This window comes from Cibotium barometz, chromosome 35 (assembly GCF_041138505.1).
Source record: "Cibotium barometz isolate CiBa-2024 chromosome 35, ASM4113850v1, whole genome shotgun sequence".
Taxonomy (NCBI): Eukaryota; Viridiplantae; Streptophyta; class Polypodiopsida; order Cyatheales; family Cibotiaceae; genus Cibotium; species Cibotium barometz.
In genome coordinates, this window is record NC_141080.1 from 49,370,841 (window position 1) to 49,394,300 (window position 23,460).

At 44.1% G+C, this 23,460-nt stretch overlaps 1 protein-coding gene across 3 annotated transcripts in view; it reads left to right on the plus strand.

Moving 5' to 3' along the window:
• LOC147618551 (uncharacterized) overlaps window positions 1–20,440 on the plus strand; it is a 213,023-nt gene extending 192,583 nt beyond the window's left edge. For all 3 annotated transcript variants that reach the window (XM_086775008.1, XM_086775006.1, XM_086775007.1), the window contains 2 exons: window positions 8,450–8,576; window positions 19,995–20,440. In XM_086775008.1, coding sequence (XP_086631134.1) covers window positions 8,450–8,576; window positions 19,995–20,231 — 364 coding nt within the window. In that variant the 3' untranslated portion in view covers window positions 20,232–20,440. The remainder of the gene's footprint in view (window positions 1–8,449; window positions 8,577–19,994) is intronic.
• Window positions 20,441–23,460: the final 3,020 nt, after the last annotated feature.

Sequence of the window (23,460 nt, forward strand, 5' to 3'; positions counted from 1 at the left end):
ACGTTTCGTAGTGCATGGTCACGTAAGGCCTAGTAATTGATAGTGTGCATGATTTATGTTCTTAATCTTTGTTTTGACTTTCCCTTTCTTGTTTTGGCATGCCCTAGTGATTACTCTAAACTTCATAGAATTCTCTAAACATATATGGGATAAATCGACACTTTTGTGTCTCCTTGTTTAGGGCAGTAGCTACCATCTTTCTCACAATTGTCTCCATTCGTTCAATTTAATGATCAATGCTCTCGTTTATGCTAGACATTCTTGAAATTCTTGCCTCCTCAACTTTATAAGGAACGCTTGTGGTAAGTTAGTGTATGTAGCTTTGGAAGCTGGGTCCAAGTTTTCATACCAACTCAGTCTCATCTTTCAGTGTGGTTGGAAAGATATGCAACTTTTGGTCATCGTCTACGATTTCGTTGGCCAAACATGTGACCTCGAATCGTTTCTTATGGCCATCTGGGTCTTCATCCCAAATTCCACCATATTGTGTAAAGTCCACTAACAGAATTGTCGTCCTAGGGAAAGCTTGTGGTAAGTCATTGTATGTAGCTTTGGAAGCTGGGTCCAAGTTTTCATACCAACTCATAGTCTCATCTTTCAGCGTGGTTGGAAAGATATGCAACTTTTGGTCATTGTCTACGATTTCGTTGGCCAAATATGTGACCTCGAATCGTTGCTTATGGCCATCTGGGTCTTCATCCCAAATTCCACCATATTGTGTAAAGTCCACTAATAGAATTGTTGCCCTAGGCGCGCTGGGACTGTCATTATTTGAGTAAAAAGAGAGTCTAATCCTAAGTCTTCTTCCACAAAGCCTTTCCTTTTGGGATGTGGAATATGCATCTAAAACCAAAATCCTCGCTCTCTTCTAAATTGTTGATCTCTTCCTCTCCTTTACTTTTCTTCTTACTGCCCTTTGCTTCTTCTTTAATTGGACTTACGTCACGTTGGTAACGCTCGTCGTCACTCCTAGGGCTTGTGACAAGCCCCTCCCAATAGTATGGATCGTTCTCACTTATACTGGAGGGAGTACTCCCTGTAATGCATTCTTTGTTTAAATTTATACCAACTATTGCTACTCCTCTAGCTCCTTCTCCTAGTAGTTCGTTCAACTGCTCCAATTGCTCAGTGAGTCTCTTGTTACATCTTTCTCTCTTTTTATGCCTTACTTCTCTACTACTTGCACCACTCATCCATTCTACTCTTATTACTCTCTTCCTAACTACCCTACTCTATCGGCTCACTTACATAACTAATGATTCTTCTAAAGTTGGTAAAGACATAGAAGATTCCCTCATTGTTAGCACTTGCAATAGTTGAACTAATCTAGTGAAATTCTTTATGAACTGTCTAAAGTGCGCAAGTCTTTCTATAATTCCTAAGAGTTCGAGTTTGGTGAGAGGGACCATCCATTTACAGGGCAATCACTCCCGTCCAAGGTGAGAAGCACATTCTTCCCACAAGTCTCTAATCCTCTAGTTCTTTTTTTATGTTCGGACGGAAATCTACTTTCATGCCACTACAAAGGGTAAAATATTTGGTAAGGTCTTCATAACGTACCTTATACAAGATGGTTGTGGTTGGCCTAGGTCCTCTCTACGGTTGGAATAGTGAATTGTCTCTAACTCTATTTTATCTACTAGGGCCTAATGCATAGTTAGCTTGTCCCCTCGCCCCTTTACTGTACCTCATTGTAGCTGAGGCTATGAGCAGGTTTCTTCGGGCTGCCCTGGTGTTGTGGGTCTCAGGCTGCCTTTATGCACAGAGGAAGAGTTTTTGGACTCTGAGTTAGCAGATGATACGGCATTGTTCCTTGAGGCTTCACATGCTTGTTTATGTGCTTTCCAGGCAGCCTTGGAGGCCTTTTGTTTGGCAGCAGGAGCTACTATCAATTGGCATAAATCAATTGGTTTTTGGACCAATGATTCTCCTCTTGCAGATTGGGGTACAGATGTTGGTTTTACTTGGATTGAGAGAGGATGCTCTACCAGATACCTTGGTTGTCAGGTGGGCGTTGACATCTCCCCTGCACAACAGTTTGCTCCAATGCTCTTAAGCATTAAAAGCAAACTTCATCACTGGAGTAGGAGGAAGCTCGACTTGGCCTCTAGAGCTTTGGTGGTTAACCAAGTTTTTCTAGCCACGTCTTGGTTTATTGCTACGTGTTGGATTTTTCGTAAGGGCTGCATTGGCCAGCTTCGTCGCCTTATTCGGAACTTTCTTTGGTCAGGGCTTGATGGAAATGCACACACCAGGGCCAGAGTTGCTTAGGAAACCATTATCAGGCCTAAGCAGGAAGGGGGATTGAATATCATTGACCCCGAGGTGCAATGTAAGGCTTTGCTCTGTAAGCTTGTTGTTAGGGGCTTTCTTCCAGGCACTGAGCCGTGGAAGGACTTTCTCATGCAGCAGATCACGAAGTGTGTCCCTGTTCGCGGAGGTGACTAGACTCTCAACTCATGCTTTATTTTTTCAGATGCAATTCACCGCTCCCCTTCGTCCCCCCTGGTTAGGTCCCTCCTATGGGCCTGGGACTGCCTGAGGAGTTTTTTGGTACACATCCCCCCGCGTTCAGTGGAGGAAGCTAACCGGCAGCCCATTCTGTGGAATGATTTGATCTTAGATGTGCATGGTAGGCCTCTTGGGGCAGCTATGCATATTCTCTGGCTGGCTGGGAGACCCTATGCCCCACAATGCTGGCTTGGAAGAGGTTACAAAGCCTTACCGAGGTGCAGAGATTGGATATCACGCAGCATTTGAGAGGTTCTAGCCAGAGGATTGCACAGATTGATGCACCCATTCCCAACCACTGGATTATTGGATCTTTTTTGGAAGGTCTTCATCATTCTTGGTTTGGGGTTTTCTCTGGGACAGGTGTTCCTCTTCAGGTTATGGGTATCTCCTTGCCTAGGGAGGAGGATGTACCGGTCTTTTTTTCTGTAGAGGATGGATGGCAGCTAGAGAGATGTGATGTGTATGACCTTATTGAGAGCCCCCAGATTCGTCTAGTCAGAGTTGTTTGCAGGTTAGGGAAGCACGTCTTTGTTGAACCACCCCCCCCCCTGCCACCTCTCCCCCCCCTCCCCCTCCCCCTCCCCCAGGGATGATCACAGAGAGTGTTAGCCTTTGGTTATATGGTGACTGCCCTATCAGACATTTGCCTTGTGACCCCGGTGAGTGGGAGTGGAAGGATGCTTGTAATCCTTTGAAAAGCATGCCTTTTTTCAGTTATACGGTGCGGAATGCTAGACATCTTATCTTGGGACACATTTAGAGTGTCCCTACTCTTAGACCCCATTTACGGCATTTCGATTGACATTCAGAGGGCATTTTGGCGGAGATTGTGGCACTCTTATAGGAAGCCACAGATTTCCTCCTTTATCTGGGTTTCCCTTCATGGTGGTCTGGCCACCAATCAATGGAGGTTTGTTACTGGTGCTTGCCCAGCATGCCCTAGATGTGCAGGAGTTTCGGAGTCAGTTTACCATTGTTTATGGGAATGCAGGGAAGCACAGAGGGTTTGGTCTGTGATTGCACACCTCTTTGGTAGGATTAAGAGGGATGCTATCATTTCTTTTGGTTCTATTATTTGGTTGACATAGTATGGGCCTCAGCTGAGGTTCGAGGGGACTGACAGGAGCTTGGCCATCATGGTCAGGCAAGGAGTTGCTCGGCAATGTTGTCTTCAGGATTTGCACTTTCACACTTTGTCCCTCCGGCACAGAGGTTAGACAGTTCTTGGGAGGTTATTGCTAGCATCTCAGCCTAGAATATCTGGAAGGCTAGATGCACTGAGGCCATTGAGGGTACTCCCGTTCTTGTTTCTCAGTGTCTGCAGGATTTGGAGTGATATTATTCACACCATTATGGCTACCTAGGCCAGAGTCCAGGGATCTTCGAGGGCTATGGAGAGGAAGCATGCCGAGTTTATGAGAGAGTGGGACATTGGTATCTTTTTCACATCCTCTCATTCGGGACCCTATTGGCAGCACAGGGCTCCTGATTGGTTGAGATCTCCACCTTGCTTGGTGTGAAATCTCCATTTTGTAAAAATTTTCATACTTAATAGAAGTCTCCTTTCTGAGAAAAAAAAATTACTAAGAAAGAAGCATGGGCATCTTTCGTATATTCTAAGTTATAAACATTCACGCAAAGGATCACTTCCTTATTTTTGGTTCCTTCCTCACTTGCTTCTCCTTCTTCAATTACTTATTGGGTAGTCTCTCCTTGGGTTTCTTGGCTAGAGTCCTTTCTTTTTTTCAATGGCTTTAAAATAAACACAATATGTTTCCTTAATTAAACTATCCACAATTACTACATTCTCTGGACGGTCATCTACCCATTCTAAATCGATATCACTCATACTAATCGAATCTACCCTTTTCATAGCACTTGCTAGTACTCCCTGCAAATGCACCAAAAATAACCACTAAATTTATTCTCATTAAACTGGGTTGCTAGCCAACTAAGTCTTAAGTTGTTAGGCTACTTAAGGGTTAACTAGCTATCTAGTTCGCCATGTTTAACATGAATAATGTTTCTCTTTCTGTCACTCTCTTTTTCCCTTTATATTACCTTCTTGTGTACCTCTCACTCTCGTGCAGTCTAGCTACGTATGCTTCGCCTACCTAGTCGATATCACATAAACGCAACTTTTTAATCATCTAGGTTATACACATGATAATCAATAGTTAACTAGAGTGAACAGTGCCACTTTCGGTATATAGGTCTCTATGGACTTTCTACACTTTCTCCACTATTTATTCAAAAGAAACTTCTCTTTTCCAAGAGAAGGATAGTGGAAAATCGTGGGCTCCCTCTTCACCAACAACCTACTTTGTGGATAATCACTCCCAGGCTAACTTAGGGGATTTTATATATAAGCCTTGATAGCTAAAAATTACACTACACATTATCCTTTATTGAATTCAATCATCATGAATCATAATACTTTAAATAAAATACTCAAAATAACTTAGATTTCACATAACCACTACCACAACATTTATTTAGCTCATAAAAACGACTCCATTGTATAAAGCAAGTATGCAGAAATGAAATCTATCACATCCCATTTTTCACATAACCACCTTTCACATTAAAACATTAATTTTCTATGTTCTGATCATACTCGAATTTCTTTATTTCTTCATTTATTAAGTCTCCAAATAATTTTCAATTAACTCCATTTAACAAAAGAACTATAATCAAAACCCGTTTACTATTAGAATTCTTCAGCAAAGTAAGACTTCAACAAAAATAAACCCTACTTTCTTTATAAACTATATTGAAATTCATTAAATTTCATTCTAGTTATTTAAAAAACATTTTTTGCACTTTAACTTGATCTTCCTAATATTTCATGACAGAAAAACATACTCTTAATTTTTTAATCTATTTAAAATCATTTATTTATTATTATTAATTATTCAAAATGTTCATAGGTCTCTTAAAATCAGATAAAATCCTAATTAACATCAACAAACAGCAACTAATCATCTTTAAAAAATTTATAATGTTGAAACATGTTTAGTTACATTACTGATCCATTCCATTACTGGTAAGTCTTCCATTAACAAACTTTCTTTAAACATTTTACGTTTTGCTACAGATCTTGAAAATTAATCTTTAATTAGATAAACTCAATTAATAATTATCAAGGATTTAGCATAGCACTCTTTTAACATTTTGTTTCTCTGTTTCATATCATAATTAATAAATGACTAATATAAACTGCATTTGCTTCATTAAACATCATGCAGCCATAATTGAGAAAAGTGATTAAAATAACCAATAATCATGTTTAATTAGTGGTTAAGTGCATACATTCATTAACTTATAACATGTTTTATCTCTCTTAATCATTATGTTTTTAATTATGCATGAAAAGTTTTTATATTTCTTAATTATTAGCATTTTTGCTCAATAGTAAAATGCATTACCTCAACAAAGCGGTTGATTTGAACACAAAGGAGCCATGAGATGTGTTGTTTTAGCACTCTAGACTCCCAATCTCCTGTTCCTTGGCACTAATCCATCCTTCATTGCTCTAAATACTTAATCACTCTTGTCAATGCTCCCATGTTGAACAACAAGATGATAAGCAAGAATGGCCAAAAGAGAGAACAAATTCTTTCACAAATCAGCCCACAAGGAGGGAAGGACGAGGAGCCAAAAACGGCCCAAAGCCACTCCTTCGCTTGATTTTGTTGGACTGCTTCAGGCAAGGGTCACATCCTTTCACTTCTCCCATTTCAGACTCATTTTCACCCCTAATTTGATCTATTTGCTAAATCTCTTCCCATTTATGGATTCCCACACTAGCAACACATTCTCATGCTTCCATCAATTTATTAAAAATATGATTTTTTTTAACTAAAAATACATCAAATTTACCTACAAATGGACAATATGCCTTAGAATTTGGCATAAATCCTAAAATAAAGGCTAAATTTGTAAAACCCTAAATTTCTTGCTAATCTTTTAAAATAGGCTAATTTTCTTATTTTAGCTTTTTAAAAATGGTAAAAATTGCTTCACTTGGCTAGAAGTTGGTAATTTTTGGCCTATACCCTCATGAGAGGTCTGAAAAACAAGAACAAAAGAGGGGGATTTCCTCCCTGGCTAGCCGCTTTCTCAGGGAGACTATAGAGGATTTGTGGAAGAGACACATTGGGGGCCGACAATGCCAAACAAGCTTATCTTCTCCCACCCCCCCCCCCCCCCCCCCCCCCCCCCCCCCCCCCGCCCGGTTGCATCTTATCCGAGTAACCTGTGAGGCCCTCCCATCGCCCTTGAAGGGTGTGGATGATGTTCATCCAAATGAACGGATAGTCTTCATTAAGGGGTTGATAGAGGAATCAATGGCCTCGTTGCATTGGGCACGCCAAATGTGCCAGGCGGTGATGCTGCTAATGAGATCTTTCTTACCTTTGGCTCCCACAAGACTTTGGGGTTAAGAGGCCCTGAAGAACCTTCATGAGTTAAGTGCAAGATTTTCTGCCCAATGATATGGAGTATTGACCACACAAAGGTTCAGGCCAAGCTAGAGAAGGGTAAGAACAAAGGGTACAAGCACCTCAGTTTCTGCCCTGGCAAGGACAGTCCAATGGACCATGGACTAAGAAACAGCTACTGTTTGAAAAGATTTGTCTAGTGACTGCCTCCTTTGAGGTGCCTATGGGTGGAGAAAGAAAGAAAGAAAGAAAGAATATATTAACGTCTCCTAAAGGCCGAAATCGCCCATGAGACCAAAACAAGGTACAACTGATGATGATGATGTCTCATCATAACAAATCTGAAAGAAAGAATGAAAATAGTAACTTCCTAAGAGAGCTAAGAGCTGAAAGCTGAACCGCTGAATCGTCGTGGTAAACTCCTCCGGTGGCGGGCAATGATGGCTTGAATCTGCCGATGGTGAGGGAGTCGTGAACGCAATCCTCGTGGTCGTGGTCGTGGGCGTCTCGCTCTACAGATGGCAATGGCTCTGTCCAGGGTGACTCCTCTGAAGGGTGGTCTGTCAGGTAGGCCTGTAGATGGGGGAGTAGAGGCTGGTGGGGTTACAGTGCTGGCTCTGAAAAAATCTGTGAGGGCTCTCTGTCTAGGCGGCTCTGGTCCCACTGCCCTCCTGTCCCTCAATAGGCTCTGTCTGTGGTGTCTAAGCTCAAGTATGAAGAGCCCTAAGCACCTTTGGTCCTCAAAGTCCATGATCCGACGCAAAGGTCCAAAGCCTTCACGGAACAGGCAGTGGTACCTCCCTCGGATCTCATAGTAGACCGTACAACGACATATATAGTGTTCCTCCAACTCCACCTCCTGATGGCAAAGCTGGCATATGCGGTCCTCTAGTGATATATCCTCATATCGACCTGTCTCTATCCTCAGCCGGTGTGAAGAGGTGCGAATCTGTCCAATAGCACTCCGAATACCATGTGAGAGGTGTGTGTCCATGTAAGCATGGCGTATAAGAAACCCGTCCGAAGAGAGGTGTAGAAAATGACTATGGTACTGTGCCATTTTCGTGCCCAATGGCTGCAGGGGCCTGACCCATGTCCTCTCTGTATCTAGTCTCACAATGTCCAATCCTGATCACCTGATTCAGCTCTGAACGGCTGAGATCTAAGAACAGGCAGTCCAGGCTGTAAGCAAAAGGCGGGAGTGCATCAATACTCACGCCATGCAAGGCCAGCCATGTGCGCATCTGGGCATACGAACACTGGGTGTCTCCCTCATCTGCAAGCTGTTTGGAGGAAGTGAGTGCTAGGCGAGAGAAAGTAAATGTACATTATAGGTCACAGCCAACCAAGCCAGCTGTTGGTTGACATTGTATAAATTTTCTAGTGTAGAACTGTTTCTCTACTCTGTACTGACCACCCACCATTCATGTGTGTTGAATCTGCATCTCATAATTCTTGCATATCATTTATTGAAATGCTTTGAAATCTTGCAGAATCCAGGAAGATGGGACATTGCAGCCTACAACTTGGCAAGTCAAGTTTCAGTTGGACAAACTGATCCTTACTGGGGTCTACAAGCTTCGATTTGCTTTAGCTGCTGCCAGTAATGCTGCCATCCAGGTACTGTTTGTGTTATTTTGTTATTGTTGCACTTTCTGATCAAAAAAGTTAAAAGCTACATTGTTGTTTTATTTATTCTCACTTGCTAAAAAGCAATGAGAAATCTAGATAATGCTAGACAAACCTTTGTACACTGAGTAGTAAGTACAATGATTCTGTTTGACTCTAGGATGCTCTAGAGATGTGAAGTAAGCTGCTGGGAGTTTAGGACCTGTCTATCACCTAGAATTCTTAATAACGTATTTTGAAAATTTAGACAATGCTACCCAATCCTTTGAACGCTGCATTTAATGATATGAATTGGTTTTAGGATGCTCTAGAGACTTGTGCAGTAAGCTATTAAGAGTTTAGGACCCACCTATCCCCTGGAGTTTTGAAGACCATTCACCATAGCCACCATTTGGATGGATGCCAATTCAAACTACAGACTCGAAACTTCTCCTCTTCAGTTGAGGAGAGTGCCCATGAAGATCCTTGGAGGCTCATTGTATACAAAGTGCACCCTCAAAGATTGCATGTACGCAATTGGGTAGATGGATAGAAAATGCTGGTTACCAGCATCACTCCACCAACACAGCAGAGTCTCTGATTGGCAGGATATGTTGCGGCTCCCGGCACTGTCTTGCACAGGGAGGCCTTTGATAGGAGAGTTCTATCAGTTACTCAAAGGTTCTCCCCAACCTAATGCAAAATCCAATACCACGGCCAGTTCTTTGAAGCCCTTGCATTAGGATGGAATTGAGGATGGTGTTTAAGAAGAATAGAATGGAGATAGAAACTAGCCTCTGGGTTTTTTTTTTTTTTGGGGGGGGGGGCGGAGGGGGGGGGGGTGGAGGTTGGGGCGCGGTTGAGGTCACTCAATACGTATGTAACATAGCACCGTAGTTAGGTTTTTTTTTAATTAAAAAATCAGACACTTACATGCCATATACATGCAAGAGGGGATTAAACAAATAGTTGTTAAATGTAAATTATTTATGTAAATTTATAGAGGTGGATTCTTTATTCAAAGTTCAAACATGTGTACTTACAAAAGGGGAGTGAACAATTGTTTTAAAAAAATGCAAATTTTAGAAAATAGGATTATTTTAAATAGGGAAGGAGCGTGGGGAGGGTGTGCCACTTTAAACATATGTAACATACACCTTAGTGCACGAGGGTTTTTTGGGAGACTTACATGCCATACACGGGGGATTAAACAAATAGTTGTTTATATTAAATTTTTTATTTAAATTTATAAAGGGAGGTTTTAAATTCAAAGTCCAAACATGTATACTTACAAAAGGGGAGCAAACCATTGTGAAAAAAAAAAATTGTTAAGTTTAGAAAATATGAGTATTTTAAATTCATGCTTGCATGCACGTGCTGTATGGGTTTTTATAGAGCGACTCCCTCCAGAAACTAGCTCTCCAAGGGACTAAGATGTCTAAGAGGGGGGGCTTTCCCTGATCCTTGCAAGGTGTGCAGACAGCCTATTTGCCTCAAGGAAATATGGATAGACTATCATCCACACCCATCAAACAAATGACGAAGGTTTCCCACTTCCCCTCCCCTCCTTCCCCCCTCCAAAAAAAAAGAAGCCACATTTTTTTCTCACAAAAAAAGATTTTACAATCAGTACAAAAAGCTACATTGAGAAAAACAGGTGCAATCTCTATATCAACAGTCTCAAGGGATGTGTACCCCTCCCTCCATCATTTCATGTCTTTAAGAAATTTAGGGGCTTTGTTTTTTTCCTTTTTCTTGAAAAAAAGAGTTCACAATCAGGAGAAAAAGCTACATCTAGAAAAACAGATGCAATTTCTCTATCAAGAGTCTAAGACAAAAGAGGACTCCTTTCTCTAAGAGGATGTTAGAAATGAGAGGGAGGGACGAAGGGCCTCTATGAGAGCCTATAGCACCATGTGATCCCATCCTCACCTCTAGTAGGTCAGAAAGACTGGAGGTTCCAGGCGTGCAAGAATAACTAACTTGCAAGCCCGATCAGGAGTGCAAACCACTGAATCAAAACTGGGCTATCTCATGACTCCAATCTAATACTACAAGTGAAATAAATACGCATGAGGCAAGTCATCTTCCACACCTGTGGGAGGCTCACTATTAGGAACTCAAGACAAATGGTCAACCAAAACATGCTGAGAGACCTTCCTAATCGTGACCATAAAGTCAAATTCCAATAAGATCAACAACCATCGGGTGATACGGCCAATGGCATAAGGTTTGTTCACCAAATACAAGAGGGCTTGGTGATCTACACAGAACACAAATTTGTTGGGGAGAAGGTAGTGTCTAAATTTTTTCACTATATAGACCATAGATAAACCTTCTCTTTCCATGGTCATGTAATTCTTCTCACCATCATTGAGTTGTTTGCTTGCATAGCATACAGGAAAATCCATATTGCTCTCACCTGGTTGTGCAGCCAATGGCAAATGTAGAGGCATCACATCCCATCTTGGTGGCCTAAGAATGGGAGCTAAAGCTAATGCCTTTTAAAGATTTTCAAATGATTCCTCACATTCATCAGTCCACACAAAAACAATCAGCAACCTCTAAAGTGGTCATGCTAACTCGGCATACATGAAGATGAATCTTTTGTAGTGTTCATAGTGGCCCATAAATCTGTGGACACCTTTCTTGCATGGCCCTGGATCTACCTTGGAGACACAAATGCAGGCTGCAATGAGCTATCGAAAGGGCGCTGACGGAGTTTGAAGTTTGCAAGAGGTGTGGCTGTTCCTGTTGATTGTTTCACAGTAGTGTGCCTGCTAAACTTACCAGGCTATGTAAGGTTACTGATCAACTCAGAGTCTCAAGGTGTGGTTGAGAGCTAGGGAATCAGGGGTATCTGTTGTGCCTCAATAACTGTTGTAACATAACAATGCCTCTTCCATCCTCCTCGTACAGAAGTGAGGTCCCCACTCCATTACCAAGGAAACCACTTCCCTCGGAATGAGGTGAGTACGGTTGCAGTCCTGGGTCAATAGATAGGGGATACTCCACCAATGACCATATTTGTGGTGCTGCTGATCAGTCTCAAAGCCAATGACGCTTGGATTCTCATATAGCAGCACAATCCTGACAAGTGGTCGGTCTGCCCAGCATGGCCATCGAGGCACCACTAGAAAGACCATGATGACCTATCACCCCAAGAAGACTGCAATGAATCGGCCAGGATAGGGTTTTTCATACCCTATGCCAACTAGCGCTGCTAAGTTTGAGGAATGTGGCCTGGTTGATGAAGCCGCTTCAAAGAATCTTCTTAATTCCAGCTGTACAATTTCCACTGTAATCTAGCTAGAGGCCCATTATTCCGTATTGAAAGCTGCAAAGATGGATCTGCATTTATCATCAAAGTGGAGAGGTCAATGTGCCAAGTGCGACCTTGGAAGCTAGTGACATGAATACGCTGTAGGAGGCTGTAACCGAAACTGGGGGCATGCAACATGAGACTATTAAGGCGATTAAACACTTTTTTAATGGCCACAACCCAATACTTGAAAAGAGGTTTGCACAGATGACACCACGATGCGGCTAGAATTGGCCAACCCTCCCTCCCTCCCGTCCTCCCTCCTCCTCTCCTCTCCCAAACTGGGAAGGGGGCAAATTATCCACATACAATATTTAATGTTACAAGTACAACTGTGATTTTATCCATGCCCAACTAGCTTCCCAATAGGCGGAGAGATGATATTCGCAGGCTGTGGGGCCAGGATGGAGTTATTGTTTCTGACCCCCCCCCATGTGAGAGCCATCGCCACTGATTTTTTCCGATCCCTCCTCACGGGTGCCTCATTATCCCCACAGGTGATGGACGCACGCGAGAGGATCTGGTGGCACATGAGAGAGGTGGTCTCCCCCACTCTACGGTCCTTATTTGACTCCCTTCACAGCAGAGGAGCTGGTGGAGGCATTAGCAACTCTCCCTAGGGGCGAATGCCCAGGGGCAGACGAGCTTCTTGTTTCCTTCTTTCTTCGCCATTGGGATCTCATGGAAGGCGACCTTTGAGCAGCCTTCAATGAGATTATGATCACGGGTGCCATGCCAGAGAGGCTTTCAAAGGGTTTGATACACTTGATTCGTGAGGAGGGTGGTAATAGATTGGAGATCCAACAATGGAGACCCATCACCCTTCTTGGGACCGCCTAGAAGATCTTGGTGAAGGCCATCAGCCGAAGATTTCAGCCTTCTCCCTGACTTGATCCATGACACTCAGACAGGTTTTGTTCAAGATAAGAGCATTCTGGACAACATCTTCACCTTCTAGGAGGCGATTGCTTCAGCTAGGATGTGGCAGCAGGACGTCATAGTACTCCTAGACTATGAGAAAGCTTATGATAGGGTTGATTGGAGCTTTTTCTTGGGCACGATGCGCCGGATGGGGTTCCCAGGGGAGTGGATCCGTGGTGTTTCAGGACTTTACTCAAACTCCCAGTCAGGTTCTCATTCAAGGAGCCTGAGGCGACAGATTCCCCCTTTCTCACTCGGTCCGGCATGGCTGTCGACTGGCACCTTACCTTTTGCTACTCGTCGCCGAGGCCATGAATAGTTTCCTCTCAGCTCAGGAGACCGGGCTTCAGGGTTTGCGTCTCCCCCTCCGTACTCAACAAGGAGTTGTTGGACTCAGAGTTTGCAAATAACACAACAACATACCTATCCAAAGATGTGGGGAATCTCCAGAGCATAGAAACATGGGACGGGGAACGGGGACGGGGACGGGGACGGGGAACGGGACGGGAACGGGGCAAAAGGCCGTCCCGGGGACGGTGGAAAAAACGGCAATCTGAAAACGATTGTTTTTTTGCAATTTTTTTTAACACACTTGATTTACACTTAGAAACCAAGACATTAAGCACAAAATTGCACCAAAAAGAGGAGAAAATTGAAATGCATAGTCGTATTAGCAAAAAACTATAATGGGGCGCCGATGGCGTGATAAACAAAAGTGAGTGTACAATGATCAATCTAAACAAAAATGCCAAATGGCATAATGAAAGGCCCAAGGAGGGTGTACACTCAAGGCAAAATGACTAAGTGCCAAGATACAAGACTCAAGAGTCAAGAGACTAGGCAAAAGGGTGAAAAGGGTGCAAACCTCGTCTCGGAATACTTAAGAAGAGAGAGGCTTGACTTCTTGGAAAACTCGTGCTGCACCCTGTGATGGTTGAGGACAAAGGTCACTATTTTGTTGGCACCCTCAATGACAGGTGCAACCCAATCCAAGGCCCCTATGTCTTTGATAAGGTTGTTGAGGCAATGGGCCATGCAAAAGCACACGGTGATGCGAGGATAGGTTGCTTGGAGAATTGTCCCCGCCGCCCTATTTGCCGGTTCTCCATCCGCACATATGGCAATGACATTCTCCGCCCCCACCGTCTCTAGTGTTGTTGCCCACTCCGCAGCAAGTATCTCGGCACTCTTCCCCGTCCCGGAAGCATCATGGGAGTCGACAAAGTATGTCTCCCCTCGTGAGTAGGCAACAACTCCATGGATGGAGCGCTTTCTAGTGTCACTCCACCCATCAACGACGAGGGTAACACCATTTTCAGCCCATTGCTCTTTCATGTGGTTGGCCGCCACCTCCACGCTTGCCTTCTCCTTGTCAAGGAGAGAGGTGCGGATGGTCTCCGAAGAGGGGGGAACATAAGAGGGTCCATACTCCGCTATCAATTTGCACATGGCCCGAAAGTATGGAGATCTATCCAAAACACCATATGCAAAACACAAACAAAATTCAGATTTTTACCATCATTTAGTCTTTTAAGTTTTAGTCTTTAAAGTTTAAAGTTTAGAGCATGATATTTGAATTTTGAATAGTACATGAGCATAGTGCCAAGGACTTACCGTGCCGCCCGAAATGCTATGTGGTCATGAAAGAAGAATCGTGCCACCGCCATGTCCACCTCCTCTTTCAATTGAGGGTTCCAATTCTCATCAAGCGTACTTTGGCGTCCCCGGGAAGCGGATGCCTCTCTTGATGAACGAGGTACATGCGGCGTTGATGTCCTCACAAAGGATGTGGGGTCGACGGCCACTTGAGGATTGCGTTTTGCCAACTCGGCCGCCTCATAAACCACAAGCTTTTCAAGGAGCTCCTTCTTCTTCTCGGCCGAAACCTCCTTGCAAAATTGCACTTCGTTGCCGGGCTCATGCAAGAAGTGAGCACGCACTTTGTGGGCACCGCCGGTTCGCTTGTAGCCGCAAAGCTTACATACCCATGGTCTTGAACCACCCCCTTGACCGTATTGTGAGCACTCTACCTCATCCCACCAACTCCATCGATGTACGGCGGGCCTCCTCCTTCGTGATGGAGCGGGTGTTGAAGTAGTGGAGGCGGCGGCGGACCCGGGTTGAGGAGAGGAAGGGGTTTGAGAAGAGGATGCCATAGTGATAGAGACTAGAGTAGAGCTTGAGATGGATGGTAGAGCTTGAGAAAGAGTCAAGATGGAGAATTGGGATGGAGATGTTGGAGAAGGAGAGCTTGGACAATGGAGAGGGTGAGCTTGGAGAGGGAGAGCTTGGATGTTGGAGAAGGAGAGCTTGAAGAGGGTGAGCTTGGAGAGAGAGAGCTTGGATGTTGGAGAAGGAGAGCTTGGAGAGGGAGAGCTTGAGCCTTGAGCCTTGGGTCTTGGAGAGGGAGAGCTTGGAGAGGAGATGGCTTGAGGAGAGCATGGAGGTCTCTTATATAGAAGAAGGGGAGCCATGTGGGAGAGCTTCAGCCATGCGCATCACCAAACGGCTAGGAGAGAGAGCCGTTGAAGCCCCGCCCAACGGTCAAAAACTGCGCAACGGTCAGTTTGACCGTTCCCGTACGGACAGGGAACGCCGTTCCCGGAACGTTCCCGGGACGCGTTCCCGGCGTCCCCGTTGCGCTTCCTGGCTGCCGTCCCCGTCCCTCCGTCCCGCGGGCGTCCCGCCCCCGTCCCAGGCGTTCCCCGTCCCTAGGGTCCGTTCCCCCCGTCCCATGTCACTATGCTCCAGAGATTCGCTGAGGCAATCAAGATCTTTTGTCGCGCATCAGGAGCGCAGATCAATTGGCACAAGTCATGTGGTTTCTGGGTAGGCTCTGCACACCTGCCCCAACTTGCCACCCAATTGAGGCTTTCCAGTGGATCCCAAGGGGCACTTCAGTCCGGGCATCGATATCTCTCGAGAGAAACAGCTTGTCCCTCTTCTTCTAAGCATTCGGAAGAAGCTTTTGTATTGGAACTCTAGCAGAAAGGTTGCTAAACCGGGAGTGATGATACCATGAAAGAGTGCACAGAGCGGAAGCAGAGTGGCACTAGAATGTGCTGAACAGAGAGTGCAAGAGACTCTTCTTAGCTGGTCGAGTGGTGGTGGCAAACTAGGTCCTCCTTGCCACCATGCGGTACATTACTTCTTGTTAGGCCTTCTCCTAAGCATGCATCAGGTATAGCAATTGATCCGGAACTTCTTGTGGGCGAGCAGTGATGGAAGGCCTGCCCGGGCTAGAGCCACAATGCAGAGGGGGCCTAGGCATCATTGACCCCGCCATGCTAGGCAAACTGATTGTTAGAGGACTCCTTCCCGGTGGTGAGCCTTGAAAGGACTTCCTCTTGGCTCGAATTTCAGCCCGTATCCCTAGCCGCATAGCACTAGATGGATCTTCACAAAGATGTGGGCCCACAGATTTAGCCCAGCCTTTGAGGACAGATTTGCAGCCAACCTACTCCGTGCTTGGAAGTTGGGATCACCTCAAGCCGGCCCTTAGGCAGTTAGCTCCGGTAGCCTCAGAGGAGCATCTTCGGCAGTCCCGATTAGGGAAATCCTTGATCTGTTTACCTAGTTGGCTGACACCTATCCCAAACCCGACCCCCCCACAGTGGCTAGGCGTGTTTACTAGGCATGATATTCTCTTGGCAGTCCATGGTGCAGATGAGGGCTGTGGTTTGATCACTTTTTCTATTGGTCCCCATGGCATACTAGAGAGATCAGAGCCCCCTTTGGAGGATTTTAGTGGCTGCACCTTACAAAGGGTGAGGGTGATCAGATTTCAGGCACGTGAGTGGCACATAGACCCCCCGTCAGCCAAGGTGGCCAGAGAGAGACTATGGCGGTTATGGATTTGGGAGAGTTGGCCCCTCACGCGCCTCTAGTGGGACCAGGGGGAGTTGACCTGGCGTGATCTTGTTGATCGGGAGGAGACTCTGGACACACCCTTTTTTGCATACACAACACGGCTAGGCCATAGGATTCAGATGCCAGAGGTTGATGACACCCCGACAAAAGCAGTACATTGGCAGTCATAGGGCCTCTCACAACGGTTTCTCTCAAATTTTTGGAAGAGGCTCTGGACAGTTTTCGGCCTTGAAAGATCACCCTCTTTCTTTGGCTGATGGCACACAGGAGCTTGGTGGTTGGCACGTGGTTGGCCATTGGTGGTCGACCAACAGCTTGTCCAAGGTGTGGCCACCCTTAGGAGTCTCGGCGACATTGCTTTCGGGATTGCCTGAAGGCTTAGCAGGTTTGGCAGCGCATTCTCTGCATCTTCACGATGGACAGGACTTCGACCCGTATCATTTCGTACTGTCGCTTGGGCCACACAGACTGAGGTTGTCATGGCTTATGATGAGAAAGGTGGAGGGCTAGCCCTTCAGGTCTCTCACCTTCACATTTCGAGAGTGCCAGTCCCAGTCCCATCTATTGATCACTGAAGTCCGGGCTCGTGCCAGAGATGGGAGATTTGCAATAGCGTTGCAGCCTGTCACATATGGAGAGCTAGATGCAACGAAGCCATCGAGGGTATCCACACTCTGCTTGCGGAGTCCATCAGGAGCATTTGGCCTAACATCATTCATACCCTCCACGGTCAGCAGGGGAAGTTGCAGGGTGCATGCGGAAGTGGCGGGAAGCTTTCTTGAGGCTCTGGAAACCTGGCCCTTTTCTCACAGATAGAGGTGGTGATCCCATTTGGCATTACGGACCACTTGTGTGGTTATTCCCATCCCCCCCCCCCCCCCCTCCCCTCTCTATGAGATTGCCTTCTCCTCAGAGCGGCTAGTAGTCGGAGAAGTGCATCTTTCTCCACCTTTTGATTTTTTTGATTCCCACCCCGCACAGGGAGGCGAGTTTGTATCTAGCCCTTTGTGGCTGTTTCTTTGTTAACTAATAGAAGGATCTTTTTCCCGGGAAAAAAAAAAATTTTGCAACAAGAGATACGTGCACCAAATCAAAGGGGATAGTCTGCTCTTTCCCTTTGAAGGCCTGACGGGAGTGTGTAGATGTGATTCTTGTAGAATACCCGGGTGCTGAAATCAAATGCAATGCTGAATTGATTGTAGGTATGCTGCACATTGGATGGAATATCAGAGGCGGGATCTCACGAGTGTCTAGGAGTCAGAGAAGCAGATTTTTAAAAGATAAGAGGGATAAAGAGCCATCTGAATGGAGAGCCATCTAGTCCTGGCAGCATCACATGATCGTCTGTAAAACAAGGGTCACTGACGAGTATCATGACTCGTGGTACCTCATTAACACTGGCCGTGAGCTGCTTCAGCTGTGGCAGGTGTCTCTGGAAGGGCGGGGACTTCCAGAACCTGTCCAAGGGTTGATCCTATGGAAGCCAAAAACTTCCAATAGATCTGTGAGAGCCCAGGTCATTCCTCTAGCACCAAGTCGAAGTTCCAGCGGTATCAGAAGAAGAATAGTTTCCTCGAACCGAGTGGAAACGGGCTGCTCTCAAGAGTCCGTGAGGTTTGCCTCCACCTTTGCCTCCACCGAATCGAAATCCGCTTGGAAGAAGCCCCTTCCAAGCATGCACGCATCAGTGAAATGCGAGGCAAGCTCCGTGGGAAGTGCTGCCAGGATCCAATCTCTAGCCTGAGAGTGGGAGACCCGAAAATCTTTCCAATGAGTGTAGTCTTGACTTCTTTATCAAAATCTGCCTGTAAGGTCCTAAGCTCATCTTCGGAAAATAGGATTGTTCTCTTGGCGGTGGGGGTGGGGGTGGAGGATGATCGGCTGGGGCAGAAGCCATAATGCCAATCAAAGGGCAGGCGACCAACTTGAACACAGTAAAAGCTTTTCCGTATGTTGATGCAGACAAAGAAGCAGGAGAGGCAGGAGGGGAAAGAAGTTTTATTCAAGACCACTGAGAACGATCTGGAGAATCTTAAGGGTGCACTTCAGGCCTTTTGTTTGCAGGTTACAGAAGCAGCTCTCACACACAGGCGCAGCACATGACACCCATCAGCTCTGTGCGAATTCGAAGCGCAGGGCTGCAAGCTGAATCTGGGGGTCGTCTGGCTGAAAGAGAGTTGCGTGGGCTGCGAGAGCGTGCTGCCTGCAGGACTGGACTGATGCGCCTAAAAATGCAGGTCTTCAAGGCTTGTGTGGTTTGCGCAAAGATGTTCTTGCTGTCGCCCAGTAGAAAATCCCACCAGCAATCTCAAAGAAGTCCCCCGTGACTCTCCTGCATGGGTCAAAAAGAAAGATATGGCATGGTACATGTGCTCCACCTTCTCCTCGATGGATCTGATCTCCGTGCGAGCAGCAGCAAGCTGAATCTCAATCCACGAGCTATCGGAGGAACACTGCTGAAGCCGTTGGAGAGAAGCAAGACCCCTCCCCAGGCTCCTTTCTTGCTCACGAAATCCCTCCAGTCTGCTCTGTGCTGCCTCCTGTAAAAAACTGTTGATCTCCCCAAGGCCCACATCCAAGGTGTACGCGGCAGATCATGAGGTAAACTCTAGTCCCGCCCATATCTGCTCTATCCTGCTGGAGATCTTGGGTCCTGTATGTGGCTGTCTGGAATCCTAGTGCTTGCATGCCTTTCCTGCTTCCAGGGGTCCTCTAAGGACATAATAACCAGAGTGTGCCCGCCAAGATGCCTATCATGCCCCGGCAACCGCAAGCTCACTCATCCACATAGAACCTGTCGAGTCGAGCCGGTGTTCCTCCTATCGTACCGCGAGAAGCACAAGCTCCCAGGACTGCACCCAAATTTTGGTAGATGCCAAGGGTCCTGTTGTTGCAACTTGCCACCATCACGCTCCTATAGATTCTATGGCAGACTATTGAGATCCCGCCCACATGACAGATTTGGAGAGAGGCTTTTGAGGGCACCCAGACCTAGAATTTGGTGTCCTCATGTGGGTAAAACACGTATCCATTGTCCCACAAAAGAATCAGATGCAAGTGGACAGGACTTTGAGCTATAGGGTAGGTAGGCAAGATCAAAAGGTCTAACGCTAGATACCCAATCAGGAGGAAAGGTGCCCAATGAGAGTTACAGAAGAGGTTGCCTGAACTTGGGAAGATTGTGATATTATCTACGGTAAAAATGAATTGCAACAAGGTACAGCAAGTGTCATTTCTTTTGGGACATGAATAAAAAATTGTGCGATAGTTCACAGTGTAAAACACCTGCTCACTTGTGTTTGTTGCTGATTGGGCAGGTTCGATTCAACGACCCGAGTGTTTATAGGCCCCACTTTGACACTATGCAAACGGGTAAAGATAATGCCATTGCAAGGCATGGAATTCATGGCTTGTACCATTTGTTCAGTGTGGATGTCGCTCCAAAACTACTTCATGAAGGTGAGAATGTACTCTATTTGACCCAAAGAAAGGCAACTAGCATCTTTACTGGGGTGATGTATGATTATCTACGCTTTGAAGAGCCACCTTGCTGACATGTAAAGCCTATTACAGCGTTTGATGCCTTAGTAGATTGATAATGTTATGAGGCTTTGCTTATGTATATGTATATGATGGTCATGATTAGGGCTGATGAATTGCAAGTGTTTGCTCCAACATGCTTTGGTACATGATTGTATCCATCTCACAATAATCATCCGTGGGATGAGAGTAAAATCAATATAATGATGTCTTGTATTTGGCATGTATCATAAGTATCGAATACTTACGAACTTGTATCTGTATCTGATAGCTACTGGCATAACTAGTATCCGGTACATTGGAGGTTCCAAAATTTTTCAAACTGTAAAGAGATTCAAAATAGAGTTTTTGCAATGTCGTGTAAAATTTGAAACACGAACGTGTCATCTCTCTGGGTTTTCAAAACTCTCCAATATAAAAGCGAATTGAAACACTCGCATGCACGAGTCTGCATATGCATGCGCCAAGACAATATTGAGGGACCTTATAGGGTAAGGACAATTAGGGTTTAGCGTGCCTTGTGAGTCTTGATAATGCGATGTGGTTGAGGAATGACTGAGTGTAGGTTAGGGTTTGTACAAGGAATGGGCCCAACCTCGTCATATAGGTGTGCCAAAGCTGGTGGAGGGCATTCCCACCCCTTGGCCCCAATGCCCTAGCACAATTCTCAAGCAGTGAGGTATAGCCAAGAACTTGTCAAATGATTTGTTGAGATCTTTCTTGCCCTAGCACAATTTCTCCTAATCCTCCTGAAAGGAGCTAGGGCTAACAAACATCAAGCTCCTTAAAGAAGATGAGACTCACACGATGCTCAACATTTAGCATTCATTTTCTCTATCGTTCCACACATTCGCTCTTGTAAAACGTCCATGCATGCTTAGAATACTCTAGAAACTATGTATCAAGCTAAAAATGATATAAGGATTGCCATTTTCCAAAGGCAACTTGATAATGAAAATTTGAAAGAGAAGGAGTCTATAAATGAATATTTAACAAAATTACAAGACTTGAAAAAACAAGTTCATAAAATTGATAGTCATTCTTGAAAAAGACATGATAACATCATCCTTAACTCATTACCTGAATCTACAGAGCTTATGCATAAAGTCTCTATACATAAAGCTAAATGTAATATATAGTCTCTATGCATTAAGCTTTAAGCATATGACTTATGCATTAAGCAGCCTTATGCATTTAGCTTCATGCATAAAGCCTTATGTTTAGACCTCTATGCATAAGATATCATGTAATAAGCTTTATGCATTTAGCTTCATGCATAAAGCCTTATGTTTAGACCTCTATGCATAAGATATCATGTAATAAGCTTTATGCATTTAGCTTCATGCATAAAAGCCCTATGTTTAATTCTTTAATTCTCTATGCATAAGGCATTATGCAATTAGTTGTTTTGCATAAAGCTTTCATGCATGAAGCCATAATGCTTGTTGCATAAGACTTCATGCCTTATGTATAAATGCAAAAGCCTTAAGTTTATTGTGTTTGTAAAAGAAAATACTCCCAAGCACTCGAGAGTGCATCATAAACAAGTAAAGAAATGAACTATGAAAGACGAGTACTCTTACCTTGAGGAGAAGATTAGTCAATGCGTTGTGAAGTTGAGCTTATGTTGCAAGGACAATCAACAAGCATAAGAAAAAATGTATGTTAATAAGCTTTATGCATATGGTTTATGTATATTCAAGCTTATGAAGCATATGGCTTATGCATACGCTTAAGCCCTTATGCATAAAGCTCTTATGCTTAAGTCTTTATGCGTAGGGCTTAAACATTATGCTTAAGTCTCATGAATACAGGCGTAATGCTTAAGCCTCAAAGCTTTATGCATAAAGCCTTAGCTCTATGCATGAAGGCTTTATGCTTAAGCTTTTATGCTTAAGCTCTAAGAATTAAGGCTTTATACATAAGACCTTATTACATGATGCATTATACATAAGCTTTATGCTTTATGTGTTATGAAATAAAATACTCCCAAGTATTCGAGGGTGCATTATAAACAAGTAAAGAATGAACTATGAAAGACAAGTACTATGATCTTGAGAAGAAGATAAGTAGTCAATGCATTACGAAGTTGAGCTTATATTGCAAGGATAATCTACAAGCAAGAGAAAATATATATGTTAATAAGCTTTTATGCATATGGCTTATATAGTAAGCTTGAAGCATATGACTTATGCATAAGCTTAAGTCCTTATGCATAAAGCCCTTATGCTTAAGCCTCCATGCATAAGGCTTTAAACATTATGCTTGAGCCTTATGCATAGAGGCTTAATGCTTAAGCCTCAAAGCTTTATGCATAAGGCCTTAGCTCTATACATGAAGGCTTTATGCAGAAGCTCTATTCATGAAGAAGCTTTTATAATTAAGCTCTAAGTATTAAGGCTTTATACATAAGGGCTAATTGCATGATGCATTATGTATAAGCCTTTCGCTTTATATGTTATGAAATCCGAGGCTGCATCATAAACAAGTAAAGAAATGAACTATGAAAGACAAGTGCTCTTATCTCTAGAAGAAGATAAGTAGTCAATGTGTTGCGAAGTTGAGCTTATATTACAAGGACAATCTACAAGCATAAGAAAATATATATGTTAATAAGATTTACGTCTATGGCTTATGTAGTAAGCTTGAAGCATATGACTTATGCATAAGCTTAAGTCCTTATGTATAAAGTCCTTATGCTTAAGTCTCTATGCATAAGGCTTAAACATTATGCTTAAGGCTTATGCATAGAGACTTAATGCTTAAGCCTCAAAGCTTTATGCATAAAGCCTCAGCTCTATGCATGAAACCTTTATGCATTTAGCTTTATGCAAAAGCCTTATGCATAAAGTCTTATGTTTAATTCTCTATGCATAAGGTATCATGCAATTAGCCCTTATGCATAAAGTCTTCATGCATAAAATCTTTATATTTAATTCTCTATGCATAAGGTATCATGCAGTTAGTCCTTATGCATAAAATCTTTATGCATGATGTCATAATGCTTGTTGCATAAGCTTTCATGCATTAATCTCTTATATATAAATGCAAAAGCCTTAAGTTTATTGTGTTGTGAAATAAAATACTCCCAAGCATCCAAGGGTGCACCATAAACAAGTAAAGAAATGAACTATGAAAGACAAGTACTCTTACCTTAAGGAGAGGATTAGTCAATGCATTGTGAATTTGAGCTTATGTTGCAAGGACAATCAACAAGCATAAGAAAATATATATGTTAATAAG